This window comes from Pteropus vampyrus, unplaced genomic scaffold (assembly GCF_000151845.1).
Source record: "Pteropus vampyrus isolate Shadow unplaced genomic scaffold, Pvam_2.0 Scaffold151, whole genome shotgun sequence".
In the NCBI taxonomy this organism is placed as follows: Eukaryota; Metazoa; Chordata; class Mammalia; order Chiroptera; family Pteropodidae; genus Pteropus; species Pteropus vampyrus.
This window is the reverse complement of record NW_011888932.1, coordinates 2,729,523-2,745,431: the sequence shown is the minus strand read 5'-3', so window position 1 is coordinate 2,745,431 and position 15,909 is coordinate 2,729,523. Positions and strand designations below refer to the sequence as shown.

Sequence of the window (15,909 nt, the reverse complement as noted above, 5' to 3'; positions counted from 1 at the left end):
TTAAGCTATTTTATGACTGAGAAGAAGGTACTTCAAGGAGGACCATGTATTGGGACCCTTTTTATATCTGCCGGTTTCACACACACAAAAAATGTTAAAAAGGCCCTGTCCTAGGCTACCCAGGATATTTGGTCGCCTAACCAAAATATAAATGCCTAGAATTTCTGTAGTCTCCATTACCTGTGTCTCAACTGCTTCAAAGTGAGTCAGATATAAAAATATAAAACACAAATTGATATGTATACTTTTTTTCTCTTATCAATTAATGCATTTTAAAATTTGGCAAAGGATCTTATAAACTACCTACTGAATCAACAATGAATGAAAAATGTATGGATAAACTATATTACTAACAGAACTGACTTTAAATTTGCTAGCAGTTTTTTTAATCATCTATTAAGTCTTCTGTTATTTGCAGCTGAATATGAGGGAATTTTTACTTCTGGTGGTCACACAATATGAGGAATCAGAGTTCTAATTTGAACATTTTTTTTTATGATCAAGTAACGTTATCTTCTTAATTAGTTTCACTGTTGACATAGACTTAGGTTTATTATACACATCTTATAAATCAATTATTATATGTACACTGACCAGAACAATACCTTAATTATGTAGTCTGACTTCCAAATGTATAGCGAATTCAACTTGTAACTATAATTATCCTTGGTCATTAGGGTGACCACTTTTCACTTGGATTCTTGTCTGGTCTCTAGAACTTAAAAGTGAGATGAAGAGACAAGAAGAGGGTTTGGATGTACAGGTCTGACAAAGAGCAGGAAGGCTGAGGCTGGTATCATAGGTGGTAGAAGAGTGTGGAACACTTGAAATTAGTCTTCAGAGCTGGAATGGGATGTTATTCAGTAAATGGGATCCAGCTGTGCTACATCTTTGATGATGAGAACCCTAAAGCAAGCGGGCTTACGCTTTTGCACCTGGGAATCAGAGTAACCAAAAAGAACTCCCTCCTGGAAGGTGAATATTGAATATTCCTCCTGGAGTTGAATATTTAGATAAGATTTGGATCTCACTCTCTGGAGATCATGGCTTAAATTTAATTCTCAGAAAGAAAAACACATAAAAAATTAGTTTTTGGGGTCTCCTTATACCTTTTGTTAAATAAATAAACAGAGGTGCGCAGGATAGGGCCTCCCGTGATCGCCCACCCCAATTTATGATGCTGGGCATTTGTCATTTAGCAACATCAGTAACCTGTAAGTGAGAAGCAAGGAGGTTAAAGTCATCTAGGTGGAGGACAGGCCTGGGGCCTTCTGGCTCTTTGCCAACCCTTAGAGAATGTCCTCCCACCCTTGGGTAGCAGGCGAAGCAGCTCTCAGTGAATGAATTGATGTCTGGAAGTCATTAAACAACAAACTGAGCTTTACTGGTTCTTTCTTTGTACTCATTATCATCTCTTGAGAGGGTAGTATCTGTGTGGTCCTGCCTAAAGGCAGTGGTGAGGACTGACAGACTTCTCCAGGTTGGTTCTATGATTTTATCAACGTGCATAATTTGTAAGCTCTGGGTTATATTCCTCTTAGAAAACCTTTCCTAGCACTGAGTAAACATCTGCCTGGGGAGGGAAAGCAAAATACTCCTGCTCTTATAAAATGTTCACATGCCACGCAAGCCTTTAAAAGCATAGCAAGACTTGATGCCTGGCTTCTAGGAAAAATGTCAGTGCCCCTTGACAAGAGTACATAAAACAGCTAACTGGCGCCATCTGGAGGGAAAGAGGAGTCTAAACAATAAAGAAAATTTCAGAAACCTGACTCAGGTTATGACATAAATCCAAACATTATTGAAAAAAAATGTAAAAATAGAGTTTCCTTTTTCTTTTCCCCTCCATTCTTCTCTGAATGCACAAGGGGGCTGGACTCATGGTCAGACAGGACCTCAAATTTAGACTTGACATCTCTCCCCAAATTAGGCTATTCACTCAGTCATAGGGCTTCATTACAGAAAGTGACACTCCCATTAACAAATGGTACCATTTTTTGTGCCATGTTAATCATATTTAAACTAAATCTTGGAATTAAATTGTGTCTCAAAACATCATCCACGGATAGTTTCCATCAGAATCGCCTGGGGTATTTAATAAAACTGTAGATTTATGGGTTTCACTGTAGGCATTCTAAACATAAATTTCTTTCATACTTCACTAGAACAATTACTGGAAGAAAGTTTGCTCGTTATTTTATCAAAAATATATATAGTGCTTATGATGGATCAGACACCATTCTGAACACTTTACAAATATTAATGTACTCATGCATTAGGTCTTCTCAACAGCCATAGGAACCTAGGTGCTATTATTACCCATCCTTGTCTGATGAGGAAACCAAGATGCAGAAAGGTTAAGTAACTTGCCCAAGGTCACATGGCTGGAAAGCATATGGCAGATCTATCCAGGCATTCTGGCTCTATCTAGAATCTGAGCTCCTAACTACCACTCCATGCTACCTCACTTACGTGAAATAGTAAGAAATGTTCTCAATTGAAATTAAAACTATTTTGGCTTTCACATTTTTTTTTGTATATATATTTTTGTTTCCATCTAAACATAGAAAATATAAATATAAATATAGTCAGGTAATAAAAACATTCTGATATGTTAGGTAACATTCTCACTGCCTCGACTATAATGAGGAGAAATAGCAAATAGTAATTAACATACAGTGAATATTTGCTACGTTCTATGCTCTTTTATAAGTAGTTTATCTTATTTAACTTTTTTTGACAACTATTGTAGGTAATATTGTAATAAATAGGTTAAAAGTAATAGAAATAGGATGGAAAAATATACCATATTTAATATACCATATTAACAGTAATCAAAAGAAAACTGGAGTGCCTATCTGATTGTAAGAAAACGTTTTAAAGCAAAGAAGGTCGTCTCAAAATGATAAATGGACCCATTCATCAAGAGGACATAATAATCCTAAATGTTTACAAAACCAATAACAATGCTTCAAAATACATGAAGCAAAAACTGACAGAACAGATGGGAGAAATCGATTAACCCACTTTAATAGTCATATTGGTGAACACACCTCTCTCAATAACTGATGAAACCGGCAGACAGAAAATCAGTGAAGATATACAAACTTGAGCAATACAATCAACCAACTTCACCTAATTGACAATTATAGAACTCAACAGTAGCAGAATAGACATATTTTTCAAATGTTCATGAAACATTTGACAAGATAGATCATACTATAAGCCATTACAGAAGTATCAATAAATTTAAAAGGATTCATATCATACACAGTGTGTTCTTTTTCCACGTGGAATTATAGTAGAAATTAATAGTACAAAGATCTCTGTAAAATCTCCGAATATTTGGAAAGTAAATAAAACACATTTAATAATATATTATAAAATATAATAAATTATAAAACACTTAGAGGAAAACCTGATGAAAGATATTTAACACATGGAAAACTGAAAATTACAAAGCATTGCTAAGAGATATCAGACTTCTCCAAATAGAGAGAGAATTCAGGAGTGGGAAGACTCCATATAGTTAAGATATCAGTTCTCTCTAAATTAATTCATAAATTCAGTGCAATTCCAATAAAAAAATCCCTACATGAATATTTTGTAGGAATTGATGTGTTTATTCTAAAATTCATGTAGAAATGTAAAGAACATAGAGCAGTTAGAACAATTTTGAAAAAAATAAATAATAAAACTAGAGCGCTAACATTAAATTATTTTAAGACACAAATTAAAACTATAGTAAACAAGATGATATGGTATTGGTGTAAAGATACACAAATCAGTAGAGCAGAGTGTTCAGTAATAGACCTACATATATGTGGATGACAGATTTTTGACAAAGATACTAAGATAATTCAGTGGAGAAAGGATAGTTTTCAACAATGGTACGAGAACAAGAGAAACTGAAAGAGAGGGGGAGGGGAGAGGAACACACACACAAACTTTGATCTATTGCTCGCCCTATGTATAAAAATTAACTTGAAATGGACCATAGGCCTAAATGTAACACCTAAAATCATAAAATTCTACAAGAATAAGAGAAAAATCTTTGTGACCTTGGATTAGACAAGAACTTCTTAGATATGTCAGCAAAGCACAATCTATAAAAGGAAAAAAATCGATGTTGGAAATTAAAAACTGCTCTTTGAAGACATTGTTAAGATAATGAAAAAACAGTGGCAAACTAGTCACTGGTTTGCAAATTATACATCTTTAAATCACTTATCTGATAAAGGATGTGTATCCAGAATATATAAAAAATTCGAAACTTAACAATAGGGGACAAAACCCAACCCAATAAAAAAAGGGCCAAAGATTTGAACAGGCACTTCACAACATATGATCTAAAGATGGCAAATAAGCACAAGAAAAGATGCTCATCATCACAGTCTTTATGGAAATGCAAATTAAAACAACAAGATACCACTACACACACCTTTCAGAAGGACTAACATTTAAAGACTGATAATACCAAGTGTTGCCCAGGATGTAGAGAAATTGGAATTCTCAAACACTGCTGGTGGGAATGTAAAATACTAAAATTCCTTTGGAAAATTATTGGCAATTTCTTAAAAACTTATATACCATATGATTATGCCATTTCAATTCTATGTATTTACCCAAAAGAAAATTAAGCATGTCCATACAAAGATGTCTACACAAATCTTCCTATCAGCTATATTAATATTCTATTGCTGCATAACAGATTACCACAAGTTTAGCAGCTTCAAGATAACATACATTTATCTTGTAGTTTCCATGTCAGGAATCCAGACATAGCCTAGTTGGGTGCTCAGTATCTCACGAAGCAACAAACAAGGTGTTGGCCATGCTATATTCCTTTGTGGAACTCAGGCTTTTGCCAAACTTCATGTGTTTGTTCACAGATTCAATTTCTTGTAGTTATAGGGCCAAGGTCTCTATTTTCTCATTGGCTGTCATCCAAGGGCTGCTCTCAGCTTATAGAGAGTAGAGAAAGCTATGTGGCTGTCTCATAACATGACAGCTTACTGCCTTAAAGCCAGCAGGAGGCTCTCTCTCCAGTCTGCTAAGATGGAGTCATATATAATGTGACGAGATGACAGGAGTGGATATCTAATCACCTTTGTTATATTCTATTGGCTAGAAGTAAGTTGCAGGTTCTGTTCGCACTAAAGGGAAGGGGATTATATACATGATTCATTGTGAGTCATCTCAGGGGAGATCTGGAGAGTTAGACACAGTTCAAATTTCCACCAACTGGTGAATGGATAAGCAGTGGGATACTACTGAGTAATAAGGATAAAAAGATATATGTAAAACATGAATCAATTTCAAAATAATTATGCTGAGTGAAATAAGCTAAACAAAAACATTTACAGTATTCCATTTATATAAAAATGTAGAAAATGCACACTAATCTATAATGATAGAGAGCAGATCAGTGATTGCCTGGAGATGAGAAGTGAGGGCAGGAAGTACCTGTGAAGGAGAGAGGTATGTCAAAGAAGCACAAGGAACTTTTAGGAATGACAGATATGTTTGCAATCTTGATAGTAGTGATGATTGCATGGGTGTATCATATATTAAGACTTAATAGTTCAATTTATTGTATGTCAATCATACCTCACTAAGTTTAAAAACTTAGTATCTTCTTCTAGAATCAACTCTCTGAAGATATTCCTGCTTGTTAATAAAAGCTTAATATATGATATACCCATGCTTTTCAATTCCCTAACTTGCTAAATCTTCCAGGTTTATTTTCAACAGTAGATTCTAAGACAAGAAAACAGTAACTTTCATTTGAGGTGGAAAAAATGTGGCAACTGTTGATATGTGGGTCCTGTATTATGAAATATCTCTAAGATAAGGTCTGTCTGGTTGGCTTACACTCTGAAGGTTTAGTGGGAGAGTCAGATGGGCAAACGGACAATTTCAACATAACTGTATACATGTACACATTCTTTATGGGAAGAGAAAGAGGGAGGAGGGTGGGAGGGAGGGAGAGACAGACAGACAGACAGATAGACAGATAGACTGACTTAGCCCAGCCTGGGTGGGTGTGTGGCATGAAAAGAAGACTTTGTGGGGATGATGCCTGAATTGAATTTTAGGGATGAGTAATACTTCAAGTGAAGAAGGGAAAAGGCATTCAAGGTAGAGGAAATGGCATAAGCAAAGGCAGTAAAGCAGGAAAGAGGATGTTACATGTGGTAAAGCGTAAGGAGTTTGGTAATATTAGGCACAAGGTGGGAAGATGCATGGATGAGGCTGGAGGGACTGGGTGAAAGCCAACATGAAGGGTGCTATGATGTGGAGATTATCTATCAGGCAGAGATTCTCTGAAGAATTTTAGGAAGGTGAATGATGTCATTTTAAAAAAGCATAATCCAATCTACTGATTAAAAAGGCTTCATAACATAGAGTGATGGTAAGCCCAGGAATGAGAAGATAGATTTAAGACATCTAAAAGACAATGTTGAAAGTCCTGGTGATTAATTGGCCATAATTGAAAGAAAAAAGTCTACATTGGTCTTCAAGTTTTATCTTGAGATTGTTCCATTACTAAAAAAAGAAACACAAGAGGTAGAAGGAGGTCTGATGGGGGTGGGAAGAAGAGAAAAAAAATGAGTTTAAATTGGGCATGTTGAGTTTCAGATGCATGGGGGACACTGAAGTAAAGAAGCCTTTTAAAACAGATAGAAAAAAAGTCAGAGAATGAGAATATGTGTAGGAGGTAAAACTCTGATAGTGGCAAGACTGTTCAAGAAAAATGGTGCATTGGGCTGGAACCCTAAAGAACCTTTCAGCAAGGACAAAGGGTAGACACGGAATCTCTATTGAAGACCCAGAACAAATGGCCACAGATATAGCGAAGGTAATTAAAGAAAATATCCTATTCTACTGACTAATGTTTCTATTTCAGAGCCTTGTTTTTTACCCCTCCACCCCCACCATCCACTTTTATCCCCAGGTGTTCTTTTCATGCATCTGGTCGCATGAAAAGAAAGCAACAAATGAAACTTCTGTCCTGAAAAAAAGAGAGAAAGAGATTAGATTAAATAGGAAGAATAAAATACAGTATGTGGCAGCTGATATTAAGGAAATACTTCTGATTGACTGTCATGGTCTTTTTGGGTTTAATTTCTTCATGACTGCTGTTTGTATTGATAATCTATATGTTTGTCATTCTAGAAAACCACCAGAGAGGAGTCAGAGGCTCAGCCTCCATTGGTGTGACCATCAAGAAAATGCGTCTTTCAACAAAAACACATTCTGTAGTTTCACTGAGGTACGAGATGGGCCATTCACAATGGCATTTTTCCTTGGATGTAAAAATAACTTTGTTATCAAGTTGGATGGAGGTCATGAAGTTGGCTTTGGGCTGCACTTTGGCATTGACAAAAGGAGGGGGAAATCTGAAATGGTGGCAAGAATTTTGTAGTTTTGGTTGGGGAGGATAACAGAAGTGTTAGGCACTGTAGTCAGTTGGGGCCTTGCTGTCTGAACCACCACAGGCAGACTTGGAAACATCTAGATAGCCACAGGAGTACATGGACATAAGTACATATAACAGAGTTTTTTTTTTTTCTTTTTTCATAAGAACTAAAATCAGTTTTCCTGGAAATGAGGGAGAAGCTTATTTAATAACTAGGTCCAAGGTCAGGCATGCATATCTATCTATCTATCTATCTATCTATCATCTATCTATCTATCTATCTATCTATCTATATCTATATCTATATCTATATCTATATCTATATCGATATCGATATCGATATCGATATCTATATCTATATCTATATCTATATCTATATACATGTATACATACATATACATGTTCCTATCTATGGATATATAGTTGTACATATTTATATCTATAGGTATTTATGGTGTTTGTGGAGAGAGCTTTGTGTGTAGGAAGGTAAGTCTCAAAATAGGCCTCTCTGAAGGCAAAGCAATAAACATTTAAAATAAAAGGAAGTGATTAATAATATCAAATATAGCCTAGAAGCCCCGTAAGATAAGGCATCTGTTAAATTTTGGCAATATGAAAAGTCTTTGGTGACCCTAGTGAATTTTAATTGAGTAGTTTAAGCAGGAGATATATTTTATTGTGCAGTGGGTGCAAATGTAAAGTGAATTAAAGAAAGAGAGCAAATGATAGACTACTAGTAATAAATCTGACTGAGAAAATATATGAATGATACAGTGTTGAAGGATATAGAAATGCAGGGTCATAGGTGAAGGCGTTTTAGAATAGGAGTCACCGGCCACATCCGCAAGTTGAAGCGACACAGCAAAAAGAGGGGGAGAAAATAAAGATATGAGAATATGAGGAGATGGCTAGTCAAGTCAAGGAGAAATCAGGTCAAGAGGAAAACAGAGTACTTATTCTGGGAGAAAACAGAAAGGAACATTGGTGGACAGGCAGCATTTTACCCCTTGAATAAGGAGGGAACCAAGCAAGATGGATGCAGAGAACTATATAGATCCGTCTGTTTGGGGTAATGTCCAGGTGCTGAATCTCCTGAGTGCTCCCCTCCTATTCCAGCCTCTCCTGACCCATGTCCTCCCTGCAAAAACTTGCATCCAGTAGCCTGACCATTGTGGGTGTAATACTATCGATTGGAACACAACGGTGAACACCTCAACTTGGCTAACAGGTTCAAAGAAGGATGTGGAACTCAAAAAATTCAAAGCAACAAACGGATTGATTTGTACTTATATTTCTAATTTGTACTTACAGTGAGAACATGAGACCAACTTGAACAAAATGGAATCCAAATTCTGGGAAACTTCCAAAGTTGTTGTTTGAAGCTGAGCTGTGGGAGAGGCTGTTTCTTTTTTAAATCCTGAAAAATTAGGCTTAATCTTCTAAAGTATCTGTATTAAGAGTGTTGGTCCAGGCAACCAGATCTTCCACTTCCTCTTCCCACGGCTCATTTATGTTTTCGTAATCACTCTTCCACTCTTCCGAGTCATCAGTCTTTGTGATGGTATCTGTTTCAATTTGCGAATCTGGAAAAAAAATTGAACCACAATGGTAAATATGAAAAACAGGAATTTAGCAGAAATTCCAGGCAATACAATAAAAAGAGAAGTGTCCCTGCATTTGTAGCATGGTGTCTAGGATCATGTGAGTGAATGCAAGCGACCTTCTCAAACTTTCTAAATTTTATATTTTGCAGTTAACTTGTTATAAATCATTCCTTCCATTTTGGTCAGTCTTTTTATGCATGTTTAGTTTATTCATTTACTATGTATTTACTGGGACCCTGCTAATTGCCCGTAGATGTATACGGGAGAAGGTGTCCACAAATACTTCAGCAGCACAAAGACAGAATTGCTGTGTCTAAGTGAAAACAGACATGGATGTTGAAAGAGGAGGAGCAATTTGCTAAACAGAGAAGGGCAAAGAGGAGAGGTAGGAACACTTTAGGTAGAGAATACAGTACAGACTAAGGCACAAGCATCTTAGAGTACTCGACAAGTTTGGAGGTAGAGTCAACATTTCAATATTTACACTGTGCCAGGTGTCATGCTAAGCAGTCTACATGTATAATAATATTAACTTAGACACAACCCTTGTGATGGGCAGGTATTATTTATCCTTATTTTACAGATGAAGAAATTGAGACTGAGTGACCTGCAGATGCTTGCCCAAAGATGTCCAGCTATAAGAATTAATCTCATGTCCATGGGATACAAAATCACCATGTAATAGTGCGTGGAGAATTCAGAGGAGCTGGCTAGGTAGGCAGAGGCCAGATTAGGAAAGCCTCATACGTCACGCAAAGGAGTTTCATCTTTCTTGTACAGGTCTTGTAAACAGGGAAGTAAACTGATTATATATTAAAAATATATATATACATATAGTATCTACATTTCTCAATATGTTCACTCATCACGGGGAACTTGCATTCTAGGGATGAACCCTAGTTAGTGCTACTTATGTTCTGCTACCTCTACAACTACACCGCATTCTCTTTATTTCTGCATAATTGTCACCTGATTCATTGCCTAGTATAGGTTCCAGGACAAATTCTGTTGGCCTCATATGTTTATTTCTGCAATTACACATCCAATAAACCTTGTAATATTCACTGTCTTCTAGTTGTACTATAGACAAGGGTTATGAGTGAATTGTTCTCTTAGTCTCTTTGGTTTATAGAAAGATTTGTAGAGAGATTTGAGTTTAGACAGCTGCTATTATCTTAAGAGTACCCTGGGGTCCCCAATGATCGAGTTATGATTTTTGTATTTTAATCTTAATCTTTAGCTTTTATTAATTTAAAACTGAATTCTGTCTTTTCCTTGGGAAAACTTTCTATTTTTTTTCTATAAACATATCATTGATGAACTGACTCTAATTCTTTCTAACCATATTTAGGCCTTCCTGAATTCACAGGCTTTGGATTACGAGAAATACAGAGTCCAATTCAGACCCATTTAAACAGTAGGGAAACGTTTTATCTCACAGGAAAGAAAGTCAGAAGTAGGGTGGGATCAGATACACTGACTCGACAACACCATTAAGGACAAGTTCTTCCCAGTGCTCTGCCTGGCCATTTTGCTGTTGTCTTCATCTTGAGAGTCACAGCAAGAGGGCTGTTGCCGTTCTAGTACAACTCATGTATGACAAGGCAACATCCGGAAGTGAAAAAAGAGGGGGTTCTTTCTAGGGCCTCATTTTTAAGAGTAGAAAACATCCACTGAGGCCTCCAATATATTTCCCTTAAGGCGGCATTGTGTCACACTGTGCTCTTAGTTGCTGGCAAGGAAACTGAGGTTACTATGATTGGTGATCAAATTATTGGGGTGGAATGAATATTGGGAGTCAATCACTCTGACCATTTGTCATCTAGTTCCTGCCCTGTTAAAACAACAACAACAATAACAACAGCAGCAACAAAAACCTCCCATGAAATGTTTCCTTATGACATTATATATATATATTTATACAAAATTTTATAATGTATGTATGTATATCTGTATATACATACATACATTATAAAATTTTGAACTTCTTTCCTCCAGACAATCTTAAGTATAATGCTGTCTGAAAAACCTTAGATTTACTGGTTGAAATCAATAACAATAACTTTGCTACTATGTTAAAATAAGTTATGAAAACAAAATTCTGTCTTATAGTTTGCATGTCTATCTTGGGATGGATCCTGAAAACTTAGCTTATCATTTTTTTAAATCTTAAAATAATTAGTGAAGATGTTAAAAATTTGTTCTGATGGGTGGGCTCTGATTATTGTCAAATGGTTTATTTCCATTCACTTCTGTGTAAGTCTGTGTTCAGTTATGAAAACAGAGCCACTAAAAGTAATACAAGAATGGAGGACTTAGTATATGGGAAACAGGGCTTACACAGTGATGAGAAGACACAGGGAACTGAGGGTCTGGGAGGCTACAGCTGGGGAGCTGGAGAAACAGTCACTACCTACTTTCGCCTGATGCACTGCCATGAGTGGGAAAACCAGGAGTTCGTGGAGAAGTACAAGGAGCTGTACACATCTCTCCACCCAAAGTGGGACAGAAATCATAAGTTCATAGAGATATATGTGAGGCTATCATATCTTTAAAGTGAGAGTTTGTGAAGAGTTGCCCGCAATTGCTGTGTCTGAGGAAGCTGCCCTGTGTGATATACATGACTTTTCGAGAATAATGGCCTCTTTTTCCCTCCCACCTCTTAAATCTCAGGTGAATTTTTTTCATTGGCAAACTATGACACACTAAACCTGTCTGCAAAAAAGGGACACAAAGTTCATTCCTTTTCTGAGTCATACTTCCCTTTGATGTCCTGTATAAGTTCACTGTTGCTATATAATGTATAAGCACAAAATCTCAGTGACATATAATAATAAGCATTATTTTAGGTGACATAGCTGCAGATCAGCTGAGGGTTGACTGCTTAGGGCTGAGCACGGCTGAGAAGCTTGGCTGGGGAAGTGGGCTCTGTGCCTCTCATCTTTCTCTGGGCTAGTCCGGGCATGTTCTTGGGATGATGGCAAGAGTGAAAGAGAGCAAGTCGAACTGCACAAACCCTTCCTAAACCCTGAGCCTATCACACTCATTAATCCATTGATCAAAACATGTCACGTGGCCATATGAAAAGGTGCTCAAGATCACTAATCATTGAAGAAATGCAAATTAAAACCATAATGCGATATCATCTCACACCTGTCAGAATGGCTATCATCAATAAATCAAAAACAACGAGTGTTGGTGAAGATGTGGAGAAAAGGGAACCTTCACACGCTGTCAGTGGGATTGTAAATTGGTACAGCCACTATGGAAAACAGTCTGGAGGTTCCTCAAAAAATTAAAAATGGATATACCTTTTGACCCAGCAATTGTACTTCTGGGTATTTATCCAATACAATAATTCATAAAGATCTATGCACTCCTCTGTTCATGGCAGCACTATTCACAATAGCCAGGATATGGAAGCAACCCAAACAGATGATTGGATAAAGAAGTTATGATTTATATATACAATGGACTATTACTCAGCCCTAAGGAAAATAAAATCTTATCATTGCAGTGATATAGTTGGACCTAGAGTTCTTAGGCTGAGTATAATAAGTCAGAGAAAGATAAATACCATATGATTTCATTTATATGTGGAATCTAAGGAGCAAAAAGAACAAACTAAAAGAAAACAGACTCACAGATAGATACAGAGGACAATCTGGTGACTACCAGGAGATAGGAGAAAGGGGTGAAGGGTTAAAGAGGTACTAATTAGTAGTTGAAAGATGGTCACAGGGGTGGGGAGTAAAGGCACAGGGAATGTAGTCAGTAGTATAGTAATGGCTATGTAGAGCCAGATGGATGATAGAGTAATTGGGGGGATCATTTCATAGACTATATAAATGTCTAACCAATGTATCGCATACTTGAAAGTAACAACAACAATAAAAAAAAAGTGAAAAAAAAACCATGCCACATAGCAAAGCTCTAAGTCAAGGGTCAAGGAAGCACATTTTGCCTCATCAAGGTAGAACGAGATAGGGAGTTAATATTTCTGAACAATAATCGAATTTGCCATAACCTCTTAGGTACAGACTCTTAGCAGTAAGGTTAGACACAAAGGATTGTCTGCCCTGTTTTCAAAGAGGACAAGTCTTAGCACTAGAGACCTAATTAGTTTCTGGACATTCCTTAAAATATTCTCTCTTCCAGCTCACCTTTCTTAATATTTCTCATTTATCATGGGTTTATTCCCCTTTTAACAAAATCAAAGCTGCTAAAAGCATGACAACTCTTCTATCATTCATTTACTTGTTTGTTCATGAGCATTAAATTATTACTATATGCCCAGAACTGTGCTGTGGCAGATTGAGAGGTAAGCAGCCCCTTCCCTCAGGAGGTCACTTTCTACTGAAGGAGACTGGCAGTACATGTGGAGGGCAAACTCTAAGGTGGCCCATCATAATCTCTGCATTCTAGCGTTCACATCTTTATAATAATTCCTGCCCTTTTAAGTGTGGGTGGGACCTGTGACTTAACTTCTAGTCAATGAAATATAACAAAGGCGATGGAATCTCACTCTCATGATTGTGTTACATTACATAAAATTCCATCTTGCTTTCAGACTTGCTCTAAAGACTCCTTGCTGACGGGCTGAGGTAGGAGGCTATTTCAGGAAAGCGCACCTGGCAGTGAACTGCAGGCAGCGTGTAGTAGCTGAGGGAGCTCTCCAACATACAGCCAGCAAGAAGCCAGGGCCTCAGTTCTAAGCACAGACAGATGTGAATTCTGTCAATAACCACAGTGATCTTGGAAGCAGATCCTTCCCCATTCTCCAGATAAGAATGCAGCCCAGCTGAGAATCTGATTGTAGCCTTATGAAATACCAAGCAGAGCATCCAGCAATACTGTGCCTGGATTCTGGGCACATACAAACTCTGAAATGATAAATGTGTGTTGTTTTAAGCCATTAAGTGTGTGGTAACTTGTTATGTACCAATAGAAAACTAATAGAACAAGATATGGTATGATAAAAGTGCTATGATAGCCCACAGGGAAAGTTTCCTAGAGAAGGTAATACCTGAGCTGAATCTCAAAAAATGAGTAGGTATGAGAAAAGGAAAGGAAGGAAGGATGGATTTTGGAGTGAAAGTATGAGAAAACATAGTGTACTTGTCATTTTTTTTTGAAATGAGAAAGGAAATAAACAATTGTGACACATAGGTGAGTGTGGTGTTTAAGGTGTGCGTGGGCGAGTGATAGAGATGTCACTAAAAAGATAGATGCATATCAGAGCATTAAGGACTTTGCCCTGTCAAAGAATCTAAAGTTTATCCTGAATAATACGGGAAACAAAAAATTTTAGCCTCAGTAAAACACAAGCAGCTTTGAGCTGTAGAAAGCAGCCTGACAAAGCGTGGATAAAAGTTGTTGTAATTGCCAACTTCATCAAATGATCTCTTCCATGGATGAAGGCGGCGGTGATGTTGGAGGGTAGAGAATTCATGGAGGAAGCAGAGAGTAAGGCTGGAAGAGGCAGCAACATTTCTCACCAATCCTTGCGAGTACCCTGAACTTTGGAAGGATGCAGAGTTAAATAAAGACTGAGGTTGGTGATTTAGAGGAAGAAATCTGAGTGGTACAAAACAGGCAGGAGGAAGGGAAATGGAATCTGAGCCAGGGAAAAGAAAGTCAGAGATATGGGCACAGGGCCCTGAAGAATCACTGAATAAAGGGTATTGCCTGTGTGTAGCTTTTATATGCTATTGCTTAAAGGACAGGTGACAAGAAAAAGTATTACTCCTAATACTTATAGTATTTTCCAGTTCACAATGGAGTCATTTTAGTTACAAGAATCCTGTGAGATAGGGCAAGATAATAGAAACAAATATTTACTGAATATTTTCTATGCACTCAGTACTAGTTGAGGATGAAAAAACTGAAGCTCAGAGGTTGATTTTCGCATAATTATACAGACCTGGTATCTAAACCCAAGTTTCTGCCCCTGAATGTCTTGCTTCCCACTGTGTACTACCTGATTTCTATTATAAGTTACCAGCTCTCTCTTTCTACTTAAGACCTGCCCTCAATCTATCCCAAATGTTTTTTTGAAAAACATTATTTTCAAAAGAGTACTGAAAACAACTCGATGAACTAACTATTCCTTTATTTTCAGCTATATTACATATATATCTTTGAATTTACAATGTGTTTTAGGGATCAGCTTATTTAGTGTTTTGCTTATTTTGAATGCTTTTATACATTTTGAAACTTAGCCTTGGATTTTTAAGTTGTATATTAACCTATTAAAGGGTAGTAAGCTTGAAAGTATAAATGATTCATTTTTTTTCAAAGCTCCAATACTTATGTAAGTGATTTGCTCTTTTGTTGTTGTTTTATTAGTTGGAAAGAGTTAAAGCAACCTAAAAGAAGAACACAAGATTAAGCCTCACATATTTAAATGTTCTTGCACTAGCACACTTTAAATTTATTATGACTAATATTTTAGTTTTAAAAAAAAAAGCAAAATAGGCTAAACTCAACTTACTTGGAGTTGAGCAGAGACGAATTCTTTCGGTTTGATAATTGGCTTTGTAAGGCCTTTTATTTTCTCTGGCATACTGAGCCACGGCAGCAGGATACCTGGAATATGAAAAAGAAGAAATTATCTAATTTCCCAAATGAATTTTGGGGAAGTATATATTACTTTTGAGAAAAATAAGACAAACAAATCAAATGAACAGGTAAGTAGAACAATGTGCTTTGAACATGGTGTCACTCCAATTTATGTTTTCCAACAGAAATTAGAAAAGCAAACAAATATGCTGTAAGATTAATATTGTAAAAATAGTAAAAACATCATCTGGCAAGGTATATTAGTTTCCTAGGGCCTCCATAACAAATCACCACAAATTTGGTGATTTAAAATAACAGAAA

At 36.7% G+C, this 15,909-nt stretch overlaps 1 protein-coding gene across 1 annotated transcript in view; it reads right to left on the bottom strand.

Moving 5' to 3' along the window:
- Nucleotides 1-8,854: 8,854 nt before the first annotated feature.
- Nucleotides 8,855-15,909, bottom strand: part of UBE2U (ubiquitin conjugating enzyme E2 U (putative)) — a 51,476-nt gene continuing 44,421 nt past the window's right edge. The window contains exons 10-11 of the mRNA XM_023536227.1: nt 15,521-15,615; nt 8,855-9,006 (exon numbers count right to left, since the gene is read on the bottom strand). Of these exons, the coding sequence (XP_023391995.1) occupies nt 8,855-9,006; nt 15,521-15,615 (247 nt within the window). The remainder of the gene's footprint in view (nt 9,007-15,520; nt 15,616-15,909) is intronic.